The 20,633-nt window shown below is 40.3% G+C and overlaps 1 protein-coding gene across 3 annotated transcripts in view; it reads right to left on the reverse strand.

The window, feature by feature from the left end:
* The window catches only part of PDXDC1 (pyridoxal dependent decarboxylase domain containing 1), a 52,470-nt gene that overhangs the window by 11,534 nt on the left and 20,303 nt on the right, over positions 1–20,633 (reverse strand). For all 3 annotated transcript variants that reach the window (XM_087416999.1, XM_004441845.3, XM_087417000.1), the window contains 8 exons: positions 19,180–19,369; positions 16,943–17,011; positions 15,398–15,476; positions 11,257–11,341; positions 10,295–10,343; positions 10,042–10,143; positions 8,755–8,880; positions 4,827–4,877 (listed from right to left, as the gene is read on the reverse strand). In XM_087416999.1, coding sequence (XP_087273125.1) covers positions 4,827–4,877; positions 8,755–8,880; positions 10,042–10,143; positions 10,295–10,343; positions 11,257–11,341; positions 15,398–15,476; positions 16,943–17,011; positions 19,180–19,369 — 751 coding nt within the window. The remainder of the gene's footprint in view (positions 1–4,826; positions 4,878–8,754; positions 8,881–10,041; positions 10,144–10,294; positions 10,344–11,256; positions 11,342–15,397; positions 15,477–16,942; positions 17,012–19,179; positions 19,370–20,633) is intronic.

Raw genomic sequence — 20,633 nt, forward strand, 5'->3', positions numbered from 1 at the left:
AATAATTATAAGCCAGTTCTGAGAATATATTGCTGAATTATAATATTTGACACTGAAATTAAAGCAGGAGGAAATTTTAATAACAATGGATAAACATAGGTCTAACATTAAAGATCAAAAAACGCAAGGAAAAAGTAGAACGAGAACCAGTGTTGAGAAAGCCAAAGCTTTCAAGAATCCAGAAATTATACTAACTCAAGCAGGACTGACTGGAACTTTTTATACCCATGGGAAAAACAGAACAAGTACTTTCCTCTCACCTTGTGAAACCCTCAGAGCAGGATACAAGTCCTGCTGGCAATGTAGATGACACTTTCTAGAACTGAATCTACATATTTTCTAAATCACCGAAGCAGTACTTATATTCAGGACAGGCATCAGACAACTAACTTCATTAACGGATTTCGTAACAGATGAAAACGTTCACTGCATTAAGATAAGCCAGCACTTAAGTTCATGCTCTCCACTGAACAAATGTACAGTCGGCCAACAGCTTCACCATGTGGTCAGGCTACAAAGAGAGTGGCAATGCCCTTGACAGACTGGTACTTGGGGGTGGGGAGGGGGCATGGGGAGAGAAGATCTCTAAGCATTCAACAATTCCAGGACTACAATTCTAGGCGTAAAACCTATGTGTGATGTCTCACTCATAGGCCACAACAGGAAATGCTAACTTGGAAAGACAGGAAGTTGTTGGCCCAAGATCTTCTCTACTAACTTTTCCAAGAACTACATGGATGTGATTCAGATCAAGCAAGATGTACATTCAAATCTGCCAATTATTTATTGAGCCAATCCTTGGGCTTTCACATCTATTAGCTCCTTTAACTTTCACATAAACAAATCTACTAATATTTTTAAAGTTAGGGGGGCTTAATATTTAAATAGAATGGAGTAAGCCCTATAAGGAAATAGAAACAAAAGCAACAAAATTCTAGACCCATTACCCCCCTATTCTCAGGATAAGGCAGAATGATTTGAGTGCCAAGACTTCTATATACTGTCTTTTGTTTCTTATTTCTTTGAGCTTGGTGGTCTCAAATGTCAGTGTGCATAAGAAATACTGCACAGGGTTATATACATAGAATTCTGGTTCTAGCAACATGTAGACTAAGCTAATACCGAAGTCATCAATTCTAAGTACGTAAAATGCTGGATTAAATATAACCAATAACCAAAAAAAATTTTAAACCATTGCTGGGCTTAGAAAAAAGGTGAATCCAGAACAAAGAGAAAACAGAAAGAATATTGCAGGCTGAGCTGTAGAGGCTGGGGAGAGGGGAGCACATATGGGCCTGGACCTTGGCTTGAACGTCGAGGGTCTTGGGTTTTTAGGCCCATGGGAGGGACGGTGGTGAGTGTGCATAAAGCCAGGACCCTGGAAGAATACTCCTTACTGAAAAGATGGAGAGAAAAACTCTACCCACTGACCAGCAAGAAAGCTCAACTCTGCCTGTGGATGTGTACAGGGAGGAAAACATCCTCTCATGAGAAATCAAAACGTCAGGTGTGCTCTGCACCTGGACTTGATGTCCCAATGTGGTACAGGATTCCTAAAGCTGTGAAACTAACATAAATAAGTATACTGAGGCCAGTCACACAAGAAAAAAACATCCAGCTCCTAATAAAAAAATTACAACACACCCAGGGAGCAAGAGCCAGCAGACACAACTGAGACGATGATTTGTGCCCCCAAGAACTGAAATACTAAAATAATCTGAAATAGACCATAACAACTACGTTTAAATAGAGAAATGAGGAACCAGAAACCAGTAAAAAAAAAATGATTATAAAAGAGAGAATGACTCGAAAAAGAGAACATCCTGAAGTGAAGAGTCACTGAAAGTGAAAATGCAGTGAAGATGGGTTAAATAGCAGATTAGAGGCAGCTCAAGAGGAAATCACTGGACTCAAACAAAGGTCTGAAGAAATGCGCTAGAAGGCAGCAAAGTGATAGAGACGGAAAGTATCAAAGAGACTGGTGGAAGATGGAATGACAAGGTTCAATATGCAGCTAACTGAAGTTTCAGAAGGTAAGACTAGACAGAGAGGTCATATTTGAAAGAATGAATTTTACAGAATTGATTAAAAAAATTGAATCTTCAGGTTAAATAAGCACATGTCCCAAGCAGGATTTTTAAAAAACCCCTCACTTAGAGATATCACGGTGAAAGTAGCAGAACACTAAAGACAAAGAAAATCCTAAAAGCCAGCAGAGATGTAAACAGAAAATCATGAAAACTGGCATTTTGGGATTTTCCCCTTGCATGTTACTTTAGAATGTCCCCATGTGCGGGATAGGAGTCCAGTAAAATAGCAGCCTGTCCGCAGCTGCTGAGGAGACCTGGATTGGTACACTGACAAAGCAGTTCACAAAGGCCACCTGGGAACCCTGGAAAAGGCCTCAGTGCTGGTGCTGGTGAGCTGGGGGAGCGGGTCCGTTTCTGGGATGTGAGAGACTCCTGAAGGGCCGTCCAGATGGGAAGGAGGGCGGCCCATGGGAGCTTGGAGGAGGGAGTTACTGTGCAGTGGATACGGCTATTCTGAGGTAACGTGGGTTCAAGTCCTGGCTTTGCCATGTGCGAGTTATGGGACTCTGGCACAGAACTAATCTGAGCAACAGAAATGGAAATGACAACTCTACCACAGTGACGTATTGTGAGGATTCGATCACTCAGTATCTATGAAAGCGCTATACAGATACTATGGTGAGAGCAGCAAGACATTTAGTAATGACATTTTCTGATGCCTTACAATCTCCGTTTTGCTTTCCCATACATTATCTGATCTGCCCTTCCTAAGGAGCCACTGAGGCAGGACAGATATTAATTTCACCTGTAGACTGACCTGAGCCAGAATGTCCTCTGATCAAGAACACAGGCTTTGGGGCGTGAATCCCAGCTCTACCACTTCCTAGCTGTGTGGCCTGGGCCACTCACTTAACCCATCTGTGCCTTAGTTTCCTCACCAGTAAAAAGCGAACAGCCATTGCATCCAGTGCATAGATTTGATTTAGTCACACTTGAACACCTATGCCAAGTACTGTTCTCGGCACAGGACCACGAAAAAACAGAAAGACAAAAGTCCCTGCCTTTACAAACTTCTGAAAGGAAAAACAGACAACGAACAAATATATAATATGAATTCGGGTAGTAATAAGTATGACAAAGAAGGAAAAACCTAGGGATAGAGTGATCGATGGCCGTGGGGCTGTTTTAGATAGGGCGGTCAGGGAAGGCCTCTCTTAAGAGGTGATATTTGAACTAAGATCTGAAGCATAAGAAACCAGTCATGAAAAGAATTGAGGGGAACAGTGTTTCCAGGCAAAGGGAACAGCATGTACAAAGGAGACTGTTGTGAGGGTTACATGAAATAATGCATGTAAGGTATTTAGTACTGTGCATAGTACACAGCAAGCATTTCACAAACAGCAGCTATGATGATGAGGATGATGATAAACGATTACTGTCAGGTCACAGTGCTTCACAGTGTTTGCCAATTATTGTATCCTCTACTGAGAAAGGCAGCTACTGGAAGACAGGATGGAGCAGCGTTTATGCCTTGTCAGTATGTGGCCTTACAAAGATGCTCCAAACCAAACGGTGATTAACTAGCCCTATCCGACCCTCCCTGCTTGGAGGAGAATGAGGGAGAAGTAGAGAGGACATGAGGAGGAGCCCAAGCAGGCTCAGCAAGGGAGGGACAGAAAGCACACAGGCCCAGCATGGCCTTGATGCCTACCAGCTTGCTCATTCTAGTCCGTAATTTGAGTTTCTCTGTTTGCAATCAAAGGAGTCCAACTCACACACCTTTACTGACAGCTCAGCTCCCAGGCTTAGGCGGTTAAGAGAATGACTCAATGTCACAGGGCCCCCGTGGTGTGGCTGAAATAGAATCCAAGTCTCCTGACTTACATTCATCCCTCTGCTTCTCCAGGGGGCCACTCTCCTCTTCCAAGCGAGAACTCGGGTCAACTCAGGTCAACCGAGTAGGCTCCCAGCTCCTCCTCAGAGAGCAATGCCGGCAGCCCCCCCACCCCCACCCCGGCGCTTAAATAAACCACCCACTAAAATGGAAATAAACTGCATGCACTAACTTGAACCCCCAATAAACTCAAATATTAGTTTTAAACTTAACTGCAGTATCCTGCAGAATTGTCAAAGAAACACCCAGTCACTCTATTTAAATTAGAATCTGACTTATATATTTCCTGAAATTCTAAAATACAATGAAGTAAAACATGAAAAGATTCAAACCAGAACTGACACTGGCTATTAGCCCCACTGAGTCCTCATTTCCTTGTCTAGTAATTATCCCCAGGGAGCGCTCTCAGATAGGTTCTGGTGTCTTTAGGAAGATACCACGGGAAGACAAGAGCAGAGCCACTTGCCTCTCTCTTCCTTATTCCTCTTTGTGCAAAGAAAAACTCCAGCGTCAGAGGGTTTCAGAAAGAGTAGCCCAAGGCATTCTGAGAGACAAAATGAGTTTTCATTTCAGGAGGATGGGTGTTCTAAAATCGCTGGGCAGGTGAAGTCAATGGTGTTTATTAGATCTTTGTGCAATTCTAAATTTTAACAGAATAAAACTACAAATGGATTATGATGAAAAGCACTGTAGGGGTCAAACAACATATGGTGCAAATTTCTAGGCTTTATGCTAACTGCAGAATTAGGTCATCAGTACATGCACGATTCTCCTCCAAAGAATGTAGTTTTACTGGAGCTGCCACAATTCCACTGAAATGCATCCAATCTGCAGAAAATCATGCTAAGGTGTTGAAGTTAAAAGCTATTTACTTCAAAAACAAATCAAATTATATACTCTACCAAGATTTTGATGTGGTTCACTTTCTTCAAACTTTCTTGCAACCGCTGACTCTGAAAATGACAAAAAACAGCTATGTAATTTCATTTGATTGACACAACATATTAAGAAGCGGTTTTCATGAGGGTCTCTGCATGTCTGCAAACAAGGATCTCAGGGAGATAAAGCCCTGTGCAACCTGGTGATTTCTAAGTCTGGCTGCCAATTTTTGCATTTCAACATCTGCAAATATTCCCCAGTCTTTCAGTTAAAAGGTACATTTAGTGGTTCCAAAAAAGCTTATTCTAATGAGACACGTGAATTTGTCAAATTAGCAATATAAGTCATTCACTCATTCAAAACTACTGAGTGCAAGGCAACAAAAGCAAAAATCAACAAGTGGGACTACATCAAACTAAAAACCTTCTGCACGGCAAAGGAAACCATTAACAAAGTGAAAGGGAACTTACAGAATGGCCATACAGAAGGTACAATAGGTACATCAAAAGATGCTCAACATCCCTAATCATCAGGGGAATGCAAGTCAAAACCACAATTAGATATCACCTCACACCTGTTAGAACAGCTATTATCAAAAAGACATAGTGTTGGAGAGGGTATGGAGAAATGGAACCCTTGCGCACAGCTGGTGGGAATGTAAACTGGTGCACCTACTATAGAAAATAGTATGGAAGTTCCTCAAAAAATTAAAAATAAAACTGTCATATGATCCAGCAATTCCACTTCTGGGTATTTACCTGAAGAAAACAAAAACACTAATTCGAAAAGATAATCTGCACCCTCATGTTCACTGCAGCATTATTTACAATAGCAAGATATGGAAACAACCTAAGTGCCTATCAATGGATGAATAGATAAAGAAAATGTGATACACACACACACACACACACACACACAGGAATATTATTCAGCCATAAAAAAGCATGAAATCTTGACATTTGTGACAACATGGATGGACCTTGAAGGACTTATGCTAAGAGAAAGACACACACTGTATGATCTCACTTATATGTGGAATCTAAAACAAAACAAGAAGCTCATAGCTACAGAAAACAGATTGGTGATTGCCAGAGGTGGGAGGTTGGGGGGGGTCAGCGAAATGGGTGAAGGGCGTCAAAAGATACAAATTTCCAGTTGTAAAATAAGTAAGTCGTGGGGATGTGATGTACAGCATGGTGACTATAGTTAATAATACTGTATTGCATATTTGAAAGTTACTGAGAGAATAAATCTTAAAAGTCTTCATCACAAAAGAAAAACTATTTTTCTATAACTAGGTATGGTGACAGATGTTAACTAGACTTATTACTGTGGTGATCATTTCACAATATATACAAATATTGAATCATTATGTTGTATACCTGAAACTAATATCATGTTATATGTCAATTATACCTCAGTAAAAAAAAAAAACTACTGAGTGCAAATGTGTGCAAGGCACAATACCTGACACTGGGGGAGGAGGAGGAGCAGAGATACATGAGAGAGGACAGCACTGTTAAGAGCGGGTCAGGAACATGGGGTCTGGAATAGCCACACCTGGGTTCAAAACCTGGCTCTCCCACTTATCACCTGCAGGACCATGGATAACTTACTTAATCTGCCAGTTACTAGCTATGACCTGGGACAGGTTCTTTAGCCTCTCTACGCTTCAGTTCCCTCAACTATCAAATGGGAATGATAGTATCTATCTTACAGGGTTGTTATGAAGACGAAATAAGTCGATGTATGGTAAGTGTGTAGAACATGGTATGCATCATGTAAGTGACAACTACCGTCCTCACCAACACCATCATCATCCTTACATTAATACCTCAATCCCAGTTCTCCTACCACTGATGTGGGGATGAAACAGTATCTACCTCATTAGGTCGGAGTTCATTAATTCAACAGATATTTATTGAGTGTTAAACACTGAAAACCCCCCCATGAAAACGAATTCTTAATATGTTATCAGTGGACCTTAAGTTCTAGTGAAGTTGTGGGGATCGAATGCGACAATGCATGTACAGTGCTTCAGAGTGCTTGGCACTGAGTAAGTGCTCAATAACCATGTCCCATGAAGCTAAAGATGAAGATGACACCGCTAAGAAGGAAGAAGAGGAGGAGGAGGACACTGATTTTTGCTCTCAGGGAACCTACACCTGGTATGGAATATGAGGCATGAATGGACACACATAACTGCACCTGCTAAATTTCCATGCAGTTTAACATGTGCATTTAGCAGTGGTGAGTCAGCAACAGGCCATCACTCAAGCCCTCAAGAGGATTTGAGATCAGCTACAGTGTTTGCTTGCAGGAAGATGCCAGAGCTGCAGCGACCTCAAGGGTTTGGGAGTTAATGTCATCATTATTTTCCTGCAGTCTGTAAGCCAAAGGGAACTGAAAACACTCTCCCTTGAGTGCTCAAACCTTCCCCAAACTGATGAAGTTACTATGGCAATAAAGGCTTCTCTTTCCGAAGAACCCAACCTCAAGATGTGAGCCAGCAGCCCAGTGAGAAAACGTCTTAAAAAATGTGGGGCTTTCATAAACATAATGAACATAAATCTTAAAATTGTTTAATGTAAACATGAAACTACTTCATTTAGAATAGTTTCTAATGAAATAGAAACAATGTTAGAATGAACTATCCTCACATTACAAACCGAAGGACTACTGCTACAATAATACGAAAATAGTAATTTTTCTTAAATACAAAAACGACACTAGAGGAAGTGCCAATTCCCCAAGAATATATTTAAAACAAAGATTTCTTCTTCTTTTTTTGTTGTTGCTAAGGAAGATTCGCCCTGAGCTAACATCCATTGCCAATTTTCCTCTTTTGGTTTGAGGAAGATCATCCCTGAGCTAATATCTGTGCCAATCTTCCTCTATTTTGTATGTGGGTCCCCACCACAGCATGGCCGCTGACAAGTAGGTCCGCGTTTGGGATCTGAACCCCGGCCACCAAAGCAGAGCATGCCAAACTTAACCACTAGGCCATGGGGCTGGCCCCCAAAGATTCCTTTTCAAACCTATTTGCATTACTGTATGACTAGGCACTACTGTAAGAGCTTTTTTTTTTTTTTTTTTAAAGATTTTATTTATTCAGTTTTTTCCCCCAAAGCCCCAGTAGATAGTTGTATGTCATAGGTTCACATCCTTCTAGTTGCTGTACGTGGGACTCGGCCTCACGTTGGACGGAGAAGTGGTGCCTCGGGGCGCTCCCGGGATCCGAACCCGGGCCGCCAGCATCAGAGCGCGTGCACTTAACCGCTAAGCCACGGAGCCGGCCCTGTAAGAGCTTTACATGTATGAACTCATTAAGTCCCCATAAGGATCTCTGGTTACATCATCATCCCTATTTCACAGGGAAGGAAATGAGGTAGAGGGCTGACATTATGCTTTTAGACTTAGGTATACTCAGCTCTCAACCTGCATAAACATGACATGTTTTTGCTTTCTAAACTATAGCATAATTACATATTTTTCACAATTAGAACACCTCAAATAGAAAGAGAATTAGAATTGTCCCTAGAGCCTTGCAATTTGGAACCCAAGCCAGCTGGTGTTAAAAATATACATGCCATCCACATTCCACCCTGACCATCGTATTCCTTTACCCTCAAGAGTCAGGCAGTCAAGTGGAACATTTATCCCCCTTTTGCGTCCTTTTCCACTCCCCGGCTGTCATCTCATCCCCGCTGACACCAGCCTTCATTTCAATCTGATTTCATTTGGACACAAACACTGGGACAGCCCCAGCAGTCTCTCCCAGAACTTTGAATAAGAAATGTACACCTACAGGGCAATTAGTCTGCCTTCTCATGAGATGAGAAATCCAGACAACAAGGTATTGGGTGAAGGGTAGATCAATGAAGTATTTTTCTGTCTCTGCTTTTGCCATGGAGTATCTGTGACTCATTTAAACTTCAGGTTCCTACTCACCAGTTGACAGGCATGCTTAATCCTCTCCACAATCCCGTCGAGTCCCAAGTATTGTAAAGACAACCACAGTGGCAGGGCACGGAGTTTGTCTGCTGGCTTATTTGATGTAAGTCCGGCAACTAAAGTCTAAAAAAGCCAATATGGGTTTATTAATCAAAGCCAATGAAACCACACAGCAGAATTAACTAGTTATCATTGACTATGCACTGAGTATGTGTGGGATGCTACACCAGGCACTTGGCTTGCATTACTCATTCGATCATCCAACAACTCCGTGAGGGAAGTATTCCTGGCAACTTAGCTCAGAGGCTTTGCTTTGTCCACAGCTTCATGGCTAAGATGTGGCAAAGCCAGGATGAGAATCCAGATGGGTCACATCCCAGGGCTGGAGATCTCAGCCACTCAAGAGGCAGCCTCTTCCAAGGCTGTTCTGAGGCCCTCAAATCCCTGGCCATAATCAGCTGAGCAAGAATTTAACTGGTTTAGCAAGAGTCATGTAAAGCTTATTTTGCATGTGCCTATCACTAATTGATCCACTATCAAGAACCACCGCCATGCTTTAAAAAAACATATCATGTTACAGCCTTCTAGATAATGTGGATCACATGCTTTAACTACTCTGACAGTAATGCCACTTTTGGAAACCTAGTCTAAGGAAACAATTTGAAATACAGAAAGATGCTCATTATTTCAGTAAGAAAAATTTGAAAACATCCTAAAAGTTCACAAATGGAGAATGATTAAATAAACTGTGGTATTTAAGTGATAGAACATTATGCAGTCATGAATGTCATAAAAAGTTCTTCATACATGTGGGGAAATATGAGGAGAATAACAGAAAAAATACATATGGTACAGTTTCACTTATGTTAAAAATACTCTTTTCAGGGCCAGCCCCGTGGCGTAGCGGTTAGGTGCACACACTCCCCTGCGGTGGCCCGGGGTTCGCAGGTTTGAATCCTGGGGGTGCACCAGTGCACCGCTTGTCGAGCCACGCTGTGGCAGTGTCCCATATAAAGTAGAGGAAGACGGGCACAGATGTTAGCCCAGGGCCAAGCTTCCTCAGCAAAAACAGGAAGATTGGCAACGGATGTTAGCTCAGGGCTAATCTTCCTCACCAAAAAATAAATAAATAAATACTTTTTTGAAAAAAAAAAAAAAAAAAAAGTCATAGAAGTGGCATTAAGGAGACTTTTCACTTTTTCCTTTGTTTTTCCATATTTTGCCCCCAGACCCAATAGTGATTATCAGCCACTCCTCACTCCCTCACAGTGAGAGTGAGCTTACCAAGGCAGGATCGTCGTGTTTATAAAGGGTCACTGCAGGAACAGCCGGCAGACCCAGCCACGGGCCCGGAGTCAACGTCATGCTATCACACTTGGTCGCAGCCTACCAAAAAGAGGACGACTTTTTGTTAGACTATCAGAATACACTAAACCCACACCCTCCTCCGTTCATAAAACCCGTGATAAGCCATCAGGGATTAAGTGATTTTACATTCCTTCTTAAGAACACAGTATTCAGTAAATCAACAACATACCAGCACTGATGAGGAGACATAACCTAGAGCCAATGTTGCCAGATTCACACTGGAAGAAAAAACACCAATCTAAGAACTAATTATTTACTGCTGCTTATTCACTAAGTATGCACTTTCAAAAAAAAAAAGGCTGTGCTGTTCCAAGCTGGCATTTAAATGTCTTTCAGTTGTGTTATTAGTTTTTATAACAGCAACAGAAAATGTGGTGTATACAAATTTCAGGAAAACCTTGAAAATGCATTTTAATCAAAATGTGTTTTAAGGGATGTCTCCTACTTATTTAGTGTAATGTGTGTCTTATTTTATATCTTTCATGGCTATTATTTTCCAGTCATCATTCTTTCCCGTAGCGATAAAATAAAAAAGAAACTTACCTCATATGATGTGCGGGGTATGGACTACTTTGGCTGCCCTGCATCCTCTCCCCTGTCTTCTCTTAGCAGCACTCCAACAGCCTTCTGGGAAACCACCCCGATCTCCTCTATCAGACCAGAGCTTTGGGTGGAGGAGACGATACCACTCACTCCAGAGGTGGGCAAGTAACCTAAACTATCAGAGTATTACATTTCCCTGGCCACAGTGAGTGGTTCAGTGTGACACTTTTGCTGGGACTTCTGACCCGCTGGCCACAAACCTGGAAAGAAGGCTGGAGCTGCTGCAGCTACTTTGCACCATAACAGGAGAGTCTATCTACAGATGGAGCCAACATAGAGGAAATTAAACCAAATGACCGGGGGAGAGGGGAGGGAGGAAGACATCGAATCCTGGTCGACGCTGTGCCTCAAGCTAATCCTAGCAGTGGTCTTTTTAGTTATGTGAGTCAATAAAATCTCTTCTTGCTTAAGCCAATTTGGGTTATGTTGTTATTTGGAACCCAAAGAGCCCTTAGTGATAAATGTCACGACCAAGTGAGAGCCTAGATGTCCACTCTTCACGTGGAGCCAGCCACACCCCCGACTCACCCCTCCACGTGAAGCCATATCTCATACTGCTCACAGAGCTCCTTCAAACGCCCAATCTTATCCGTGTGCCCCACTGCTGCAGTTCCTAGGATAAAACACACAAAAAAGGATACTGAAAGGAACAAATATCTTCTGAGTCCTTACGGCATGATAAAAGCTTTCATATATGTTTTCTCCCTATGAGGGAAGTAACATATCTCTGTTTTATTGACATCTTCTCTGTGGATTGGCTTAAAATCAACTTTTGCAAGTTGATTATTCAAGTTTTGAAGAGTGTGTATTTCCGTTACATGTATCTATAAACTCAAGCTTGTTAATAGTGTTATTTAGGGCCGGCCCCGTGGCTTAGCGGTTAAGTGCGTGCGCTCTGCTGCTGGCGGCCCGGGTTCAGATCCCGGGCGTGCACCGACACACCGCTTCTCTGGCCATGCTGAGGCCGCGTCCCACATACAGCAACTAGAAGAATGTGCAGCTATGACATAGAACTATCTACTGAGTCTTTGGGGGGAAAAAATAAATAACTAAAATCTTAAAAAAAAAATAGTGTTATTTAAATCCTCTATATACTTATTTTCTATCTACTTAATCTGTTGTCTCATGAGAAATGTATTCATGTCTCCTGCCAAGATTGTGGGTTTGCTAATTTATACTTGTATCCCCTCAATGTTTCCTTTATATATTTCAAAGTTATGTTCATAAGCATTCATAACTGTTATCTCTCTTAGTAGATTAGATGGAGAATTATTAGCAAATAACATGAAGTCCATTTTATCTCATACTAACATTGTTATAGTACTTTTGTTCTCTTAGTATTTCCCCAAGATATCCTTTTCCTCTCTTACTTTTTGTCACTTTCTGGGTTATTTCTATTTAGGTGTGTACTTTATAAAAAACAAACAGATGAATTTGGGTTTTTTTTAACCCAATTGAAGAGGTTTTTGTTTTAAAATAGAACATGCATTCTGAAGTCAGTTTAAACCTATTAAACACTTTAACCCATTCCCTTGGTTATTTGTTTACACTACAGGCTTTGCTGGGCAGATCCCTCTTCACAGAGCGTAAGTAAAATGTGGAATCATGTATTCTGCCAACTGTCCTAAATTTCCAGTTAGCAGAATCCCACCTAACAAGATTTCAAACCTCACCAACTACCTCAACAAACACAACTAATGGAACTGGTTCTTTTGCAGGGTTTATGCCACACACACAAGTCTGTCTCAAATTAAAAAAAAATCTTAACTGACACATTTGGTTTAGTTGAAACAAGATCAAAGGCCAATGCATGGGTTGTGTCATATGACCCATCCATCAAAACAAAAAGCATAGCGCTGTCTTTTAGTGACTGGACCACGTTCATTGTCTTTTCACGTTTTTGGCAATGTCTGCTGGCTAACCCCTGGGATGCGTACTCTGGCGACGTCCCAGAGTCTCCTAAGTCATTCAGTCACTCAGTCACATGTGAATTGCAGACTCTCTCATCTATCAAGTGATTGAATATGGGTACATTTATGTTTCTTTTTAAACATACAATATGCTAAGTCAGGAAGGAAGGTGTGGTTTTCCTGCTAGAAATAAGGTGTTTAAGTGTTTTTTCTCTTTATTATTATCTTTTAAATAATCAGCCTTATTGATTGAAGTATAATTTACACACGATAAAATCCACTCATTTCAGTGTATGGTTCAGTGAGTTTTGACAGAAGTATGCAGTGTGTGACCACCCACACAATCACGGTAGAGAATATTTCCACCACCCCAGATGGTCCCCATCCTGAAGTTGCACTCTTCTCTCCACTCCTCACTGGCCGCAGATAATCCTGATCTGTTTTCTGCCACTGTAGTTTTGTCTTTTTTAGAATTGCATATAAATGGAATCAAACACTACGTAACTTCTTTTGTGTCTGGCTTTTTGCACTTAGCATGCTTTTGAAATTTCATCCACGTTGATATGTATATCGGCAGTTATTTCCATTTATTGCTTAGTATCCCAAGATATGGCTGTACCACAATTTGTTTATCCATTCACCCAGGGAAGGATATCTGGTTGCTTCCAGTTATGAATACTGCATATAGTTCTTTGTGTGGACATATGTGTTCATTTCTCTTTGATACATACCTAGAAGTGGGACTAATAGTTCATATGGTAATTCTATATTTAGCCTTTGAGGAACTGCCAAACTCTCTTCCAGAGTAGCTGTACATTATTTGCATCCCTGCCAGTACTGTCTGCGAGTTCCAGCTGCTCTGCATCCTCACCAGCATGTGGCACTGTATTTCTTCCAGATATGGCATAGCAGCTCACTGTGATTTTAATTTGCATTTCTCTAATGTCTAATGATGTTAAACATCTTTTCAAGTCGTTATACATTCATATTTTTTTTGGTGGTGTCTATTCAAATATCTTGTTCATTTAAAAAATTGTATTGTTTGTCTCAAACAATAATGTACAACAAAAATTTCACAATAAAAAAATTGTATTGTTCGTCTCAATATTGAATGGAAAAACTTATTTATGTATTTTGGGTACAGTCCTTTGTCAAAAAAATGTTCTGCAAATATTTTCTCCCAGTCTGTAACTCGTCTATTTTCTTAACAGGGTCTTTTGAACAGCAAAAGATTTTAATTTTTGATAAAGTCTAATTTATTGTTCATGCCTGTTACGTCCTAAGAAATCTTTGCCTAACCCAAGGTCACAAAGATCTTCCACATTTTCTTCTAGAAGTTTTACTGTTTGGGCTCTTATGTTTGGGTCTATGAACCACTTTTAATTAATTTTTGTATATAGAGTGAGGTAAGGCTTAAGGCTCATTTTTTTTCCATATGGATATCCAATTGTTCCAAGCCCACTGGTAGAAAAGACTATCCTTTCTTCCTTGAATTACCTTGGCATCTTTGTAAAAAAGTCAAGTGACCATATACATGTGAGTCTATTTCTGAACTCGCTAATCTCTTCAGTTAATCTCACGTGTTCTTGATTTGTTAGCTTTATAGTAAGTCTAAAAGTCAAATAGGGTAAGTCTTCCAATTTTGTTCTTTTTCAAAATTATTTTGGCCATTCTTAGGTCCTTTGTATATTTGTATACATTTTAGAATCAGCTTATCAATTCTGTAAGAAATTGTAGCCTGCTGAGATTTTGATAGGGGTTGAGTTATATCTATAGATTAATTTGGGGGGATGTGACTTAACAATATTGAGTCTTCCAACCTATACACGTGGCATCATTCCATTTATTTGGGTCCTCCTGAATTTCTCTCAGCAACATTTTATAGTTTCCAGTGTACAGATCTTTCATGTATTTTGTTAAATTTAGCCATGAAGTTTTCATTTTTTTGATGCTATTATGAATAGCATTTTAAATTCACTTTCAATTGTTCATCGCTAGTATATAGAAATCCTGCAACCTTGACAGATTCGCTTATTAGCTTCAATGGCTTTCCTTGGTTTCCTTAGCACTTTCTATCTATACAATCATGCCACCTGCAAATAGAGACAGTTTATTCTTCCTTTCCAATCTGTATGTCATTTAATCATTGTTCTCGCCTTATTGCACTGTCTAGAGCTTCAGGTACAATGCTGAATATGGTAAGCAGAGTAGAAAGTGGTAGTTGACCTGCTGTCTACAAGGTGGACATTTTTTTTTTTTAATTTATTTTTTCCCCCAAAGCCCCAGTAGATGGTTGTATGTCATAGCTGCACATCCTTCTAGTTGCTGTGTGTGGGACGTGGCCTCAGCATGGCTGGAGAAGCAGTGCGTCGGTGCGCGCCTGGGATCCGAACCCCGGGCCGCCAGCAGCGGAGCACGCGCACTTAACCACTACGCCACAGGGCCAGCCCAAGGTGGACATTTAAGTGTGACATTTTAAAAATCAATTTAGAAAGGAAGCACATGAAGAAGTAGAGAAGCACTTACAACCTAAATGAAAAAGTATCCACATACCAACAAAATAACTCCCCAAACAAACCAAAAATTAAAGGGAATCTAATGAGCCAACTATAGTATTATAATTCTCACCACAATGCTGATACAGACTATCTTAAACATGTGGTGCACAAACATTTCTTAAGACTTGGTCTTTTTTAGGCTAAGTACCTAGCCTCTCTCTTATATGTCCAAAATGGAAGATTCCAGTTCATGATACTTACCAGCATTTGCAACAAGCAAAAGGGGCAGTTTTCCTTGTTCTATATCTTCTTTAATCAGTTTCTCCAGGAAGGCAACATCCTGGGATTAAAAGACAAACCACAAAAACATGAGGCAATCAGCATAAAAGCTATACAATGAAAAATTATAACTTCCAAAAGAAGATGATTCTCAAAATTAATCACAATTCTTATTCTTGACTATTTTTCTCTTTTCTCTAATCACAGATGTAAAAATCAAATAGTTTTTCTTGAAGACTAACTAAAAAAATCAGTGAAATGAAATTAAAGTTAAAAACTGAATATACAGGACCAAGACTCCTCTAGTTTTTAACATTTATGTTTAAGAAAATGTTCTCTCAACCCCCAAAAAACAGCCAAAAATGTATCTCTAATGTTACTCATTGATGTACCTGAACTAGAAAATCAAACTACCTTGAAAAGAAAGATACAATATTATATTAGTTTCAAGCATATGTCAACTATACTTTAATTAGAAAAAAAAGAAATCAGAATCCTAAAACCTTATCCCTTTTGCTTCTGGCTTCAGTAGGGAAAGGCTTATCACTTGCACACCTAAAAATAAGCAGAGGGGCCAGCTGGGTGGTGTAGTGGTTAAGTTTGTGCGCTCCGCTTTAGCGGCCTAGGGTTTGCAGGTTCAGATCCCAGGCACGGACCTATGTACTGCTCATCAAGCCATGCTGTGGTGGTGTCTCACATACAAAACAGAGGAAGATGGACAAAGATGTTAGCTCAGGGCCAATCTTTCTCATCAAAAAGAGGAAGGTTGGCAACGGATGTTAGCTCATGGCCAATCTTTCTCACCAAAAAATAAAATAAAATAAAAATAAGCAGAATTCAATCCCAATACTATAATGAAGAACCTCATTTTAAAAATCTGCCAATTCATAAACCCAGGCAACAGTGATAATCATTTTGAAGGAATTTCTGGTGCTTAATTGGATTCCATGTTTCCACTTAAAGCAGGTGATATAGTGATTACAAGATTCCTTAAGAGCCAAGTGCTCCTGACCTATATACTAGCCAACCTTCATGGACATTCAAATCCGGAAGCATGTAGTATGCAATGGGAAGATCTAAGCAATAAATGAATAAGCTACTAATTATCTGGAGGCCAGCAAACAGAACTTCAGTTTAAAGGAAGACATAGTTTCAGGGGGCCGGCCCTGTGGCTTAGCGGTTAAGTGCACGCGCTCTGCTGCTGGCGGCCCGGGTTTGGATCCCGGGCGGGCACCGACGCACTGCTTGTTGGGCCATGCTGAGGCCGTGTCTCACATACAGCAACTAGCAGGATGTGCAACTATGACATACAACTATCTACTGAGGCTTTGGGGAGAAAAAGGGAAAAAAAAAATAAGGAAGAGGATTGGCAATAGGTGTTAGCTCAGGGCCAGTCTTCCTCAGCAAAAAGAGGAGGATTAGCATGGATGTTAGCTCAGGGCTGATCTTCCTCACAAAAAGAAAAAAGGAAGACACAGTTTCAAAACACAATTCCATGTTATTTTACAAACCAAAAGGAGAACTCACCATCTGATGCTGGGATCCAAACATAGTGTTACAGGGCACACGACACAAGCAGGGGAAGGGCAAGCCGAGCTGTAAGAAGGAACATACAATTTGATAAGAAAGATCTCTGTCACCATTCACTTATGCCCCCAAAAGATTGTGGCTCTAAGACAAGTCACAATTGTTCTTTTTAAACACTCTCTCTCCTTAGGAACTCTTAATATTATAAATAAATGTTAAACTACATCTAGAAAGTCGAGCCAAAAAAAAGCGTGAATTTCCAGGAGCTGAGATATTTTATAAGAGGACACAGACAATGTAAAATTTCCTAAAGGAGTCAACAAAATGAGTAACTATCAACTCATATTCTAACTGAGTAACTATCTTTGGCATATTCTAGAATATACCAAAAAAACAAACAACAACAAAAAACACTTTTCCAAACCAAGAAACAACTGAACCCTCAGCATTTTTCTGGGGATAATTTAGGGTCCTTCCTCCAAGCATTAGTGGTAAATAATAACAGCTAAAGGCATTCGAAGAACAATATCTTATTTATGGGTCCACCCACTCCTAAAAGTAATAAATATGGTCTAGCAGATGTACATTTCTTAAGAGAAATGAAGTCAGTGTTATGGATGGAGACAGTAATTGTTAAATAAATTTTTTTTCCCTGAGGAAGATTAGCCCTGAGCTAGCATCTGTGCCAATCTTCCTCCACTTTATATGTGGGTTGCCGCCACAGCATGGCTGACGAGTGGCATAGGTCTGCGCCCCGGATCTGACTGCCGAAGAACCTGGGCTGCCAAAGCGGGGCACACAGAACTTAACCACCATGCCATGGGGCCGGCCCACAAATAAATGTTATATTCTTCATTTTTAGCTTCCAAATCCTAGAAGAGTTTATAGTTTTAGGAGTTTTTTAACAGTTGCCACATATTGTTCTGTATAACCAAGACGTGGTAGAATTTAAAGACCAAAAACTTAATGAGTACTTTTTTCACACTTTCTCTCTCGTAAAGGACTTTTCTTTTAAAGTATGAAAGTGAAACCCAAGTAAAACGCACAGTAAAAAAACATGGAAATTAAAAGTAAAAACGCCCCCCGCCATAAGCCACCAATCCACCACTGTTAACAGGTTAGTGAATAAACTTCCAGACATTTTCTACTTATAAATATACGTATTTATATAAATATATTTTTCTAGGTATAAAAACACATGCATATAAGCATGTACACAATTTTTAAAACATGGACATGACCATCTTCTATATACTGTTCTGCCACCTGCCTTTCTCGCTTAACAGAATATCCTCATCTTCTGAAGACTGGATTGCTGTTCCAAGACAGCCTTGGGTCCAGAAGAGCCTGGCCTGCAGCAGGTACTCAAAAAAGTAATTTGTTTTGCATTTCCATAGGGATATTATAAAACTCCCCATTTTGTATAGCCTCAAGAAGAGGACATAATTTCTTGCCATCAGTGACCACAGCTCAGAATCAACTTAAGTCCCTGATTTTCCTCTATATATCTCCTCAGGACTCCTCCATCTTACAAAAGACAAACCCTCCAATCCTATGGGTTTTGCCTTAAAATATTCTTGGCCAAGAGGCTTAACAATTTCTTCTCTCAAGGTAGCCCCCTAACTGGGCTACATGCACCATGAACTTTAAAAATGGCAATGCTCTTTGATCTAGTAATTCTAGATTGACTCTGAAAATCTATCTGAGAACTATAACCCTAAATATAGAAAACAATTTATGCACAAACATGTCTGTAAGAGCACTATACAAAGAGAATTACCTGGAAATGGTCATAGAAAGCAAAAGAATGCAAACAGTCTAATTGTTCAAAAGGAAAACAGTTAAAAAAATATACACTCACTTGAAGGAATATTTCGAAGACATTAAAAATAAACTTTACTTTGAAGAATTGTTAAAACATGATATGTACGTATTATAACAGTGAGAAAAGCCAGATATAAAAAACACACATACACTCACTCTGATTAAAGTTTGAAAAGAAATAAAGTAAAATGTTGACTGTGGTTGCCTTTGGGCAACTAAAAAATATATATATCTAAATTTATTTGCATAGATTTATATATTTTCTTATAACAACAAAACAAGTATATAAGAAAACCATCTTTCTTTTCACTTGAAAAGAACAGCAGCTAAAGAAATAAGTCTACACACTTGAAAAAGTTCCAGGGCAGAATAAAACATTGTTTCTTTAAAATATCCACCTTATACCACATTACCTGATTACAAAGGTACTGGCCCAGGCCAGGCATAGCAGCAGCACTAAGATATATAACAGGTTTCTTGTTATATAACACATTGAACCCATCCACTACGAAGTCTTCATAGCGAGAATGAATGGCAAGCCTACAGATCTTTGCAAGTCCTTCTCTTTCTTCTTCGTGGAAATAAGCACAGCCATTTTCATACCTGTTAAGAGACACCCAGATATCAATATGTTGTTATCTCTGGTTAACTCTGATTTTATATCCCAATCTTATAATCATGGAAGTAATTCTTTTCTCAACCTAGAAACTGTCACCTAGATCAGTCAATGGAGATAGGAATCACCCTCATCTGAGATAGCTGACGGCTCCTTACAGATGGAGGTTATAAAGAACAGAGGCAATGACCCTTCCACCACACTCACCTCCATAAAGAGCAGAAACTATGAAAACCAGTGGAGAATAGGCATTCCTCACACATAAAAAGGCTGAAGATCATGGTTTTGGCTTATTCTACAAGAAGGACAGCACTGAATAATGCAGGCACTGTTCTTAGCAGAGTTGCAGCCCAAAAACATCCAAAGTAAATAAAACTGTCAAAACACTAGTCAGGCTAACTTTTGCTTGCACTATTATCTGCTTGGGGCCTTTTATTGTTCTCAATCTCCCAGAGAATGAGAGAGAGAGCATTTCAATTACAGGTGTTGGATTTTTATTAGAACACAAGAAAATTTCTCCTTTGCAATATGGTCAGGCAAACTTATACTCTCGCCAGGCCAAGCTCCTTCTCAACAAGTGAAAGTGAGTCTCCCAAGTTAAGTGTTCCAATGCTAGGCAAATGCTCCTTTTGTGAGGAAGATCAGCCTTGAGCTAACATCTGCCAATCCTCCTCTTTTTTGCTGAGGAAGACTGACCCTGAGCTAACATCCGTGCCCATCTTCCTCCACTTTATATGGGACGCTGCCACAGCATGGCTTGCCAAGCGGTGCGTCGGTGCGTGCCCGGATCCAAACCAGCGAACCCGGGGCAGCCGCAGCAGAGCGTGCACACTTAACTGCTTGTGCCACCGGGCCGGCCCCTCCTTTCCTATGACAGTAATAATACAAACACAAAAACACCATTGGTCCTGTGTCTTCTACTGAATCCTTAATCTGCTATAATTCCTTAACAATGCCAACATTATCACAGTATAAAGCAAACTTCAATTTCACAACACATACTCATCTTCCTATGACAGCATTTCCTTTCTACTAAAGCACAAGCTAATACTTTGTTTTTTTTTTTTTTTAAAGATTTTTTATTTATTTATTTTTCCCCCAAAGCCCCAGCAGATAGTTGTCTGTCATAGCTGCACATCCTTCTAGTTGCTGTATGTGGGACGCGGCCCCAGCATGGCCAGAGGAGCGGTGCGTCAGTGCGCACCCGGGATCCGAACCCGGGCCGCCGGCAGCACAGTGCGCGCACTTAAC

This window comes from Ceratotherium simum, chromosome 26, assembly GCF_057802395.1.
Source record: "Ceratotherium simum simum isolate JZ-2026a chromosome 26, ASM5780239v1, whole genome shotgun sequence".
Lineage (NCBI taxonomy): Eukaryota > Metazoa > Chordata > Mammalia > Perissodactyla > Rhinocerotidae > Ceratotherium > Ceratotherium simum.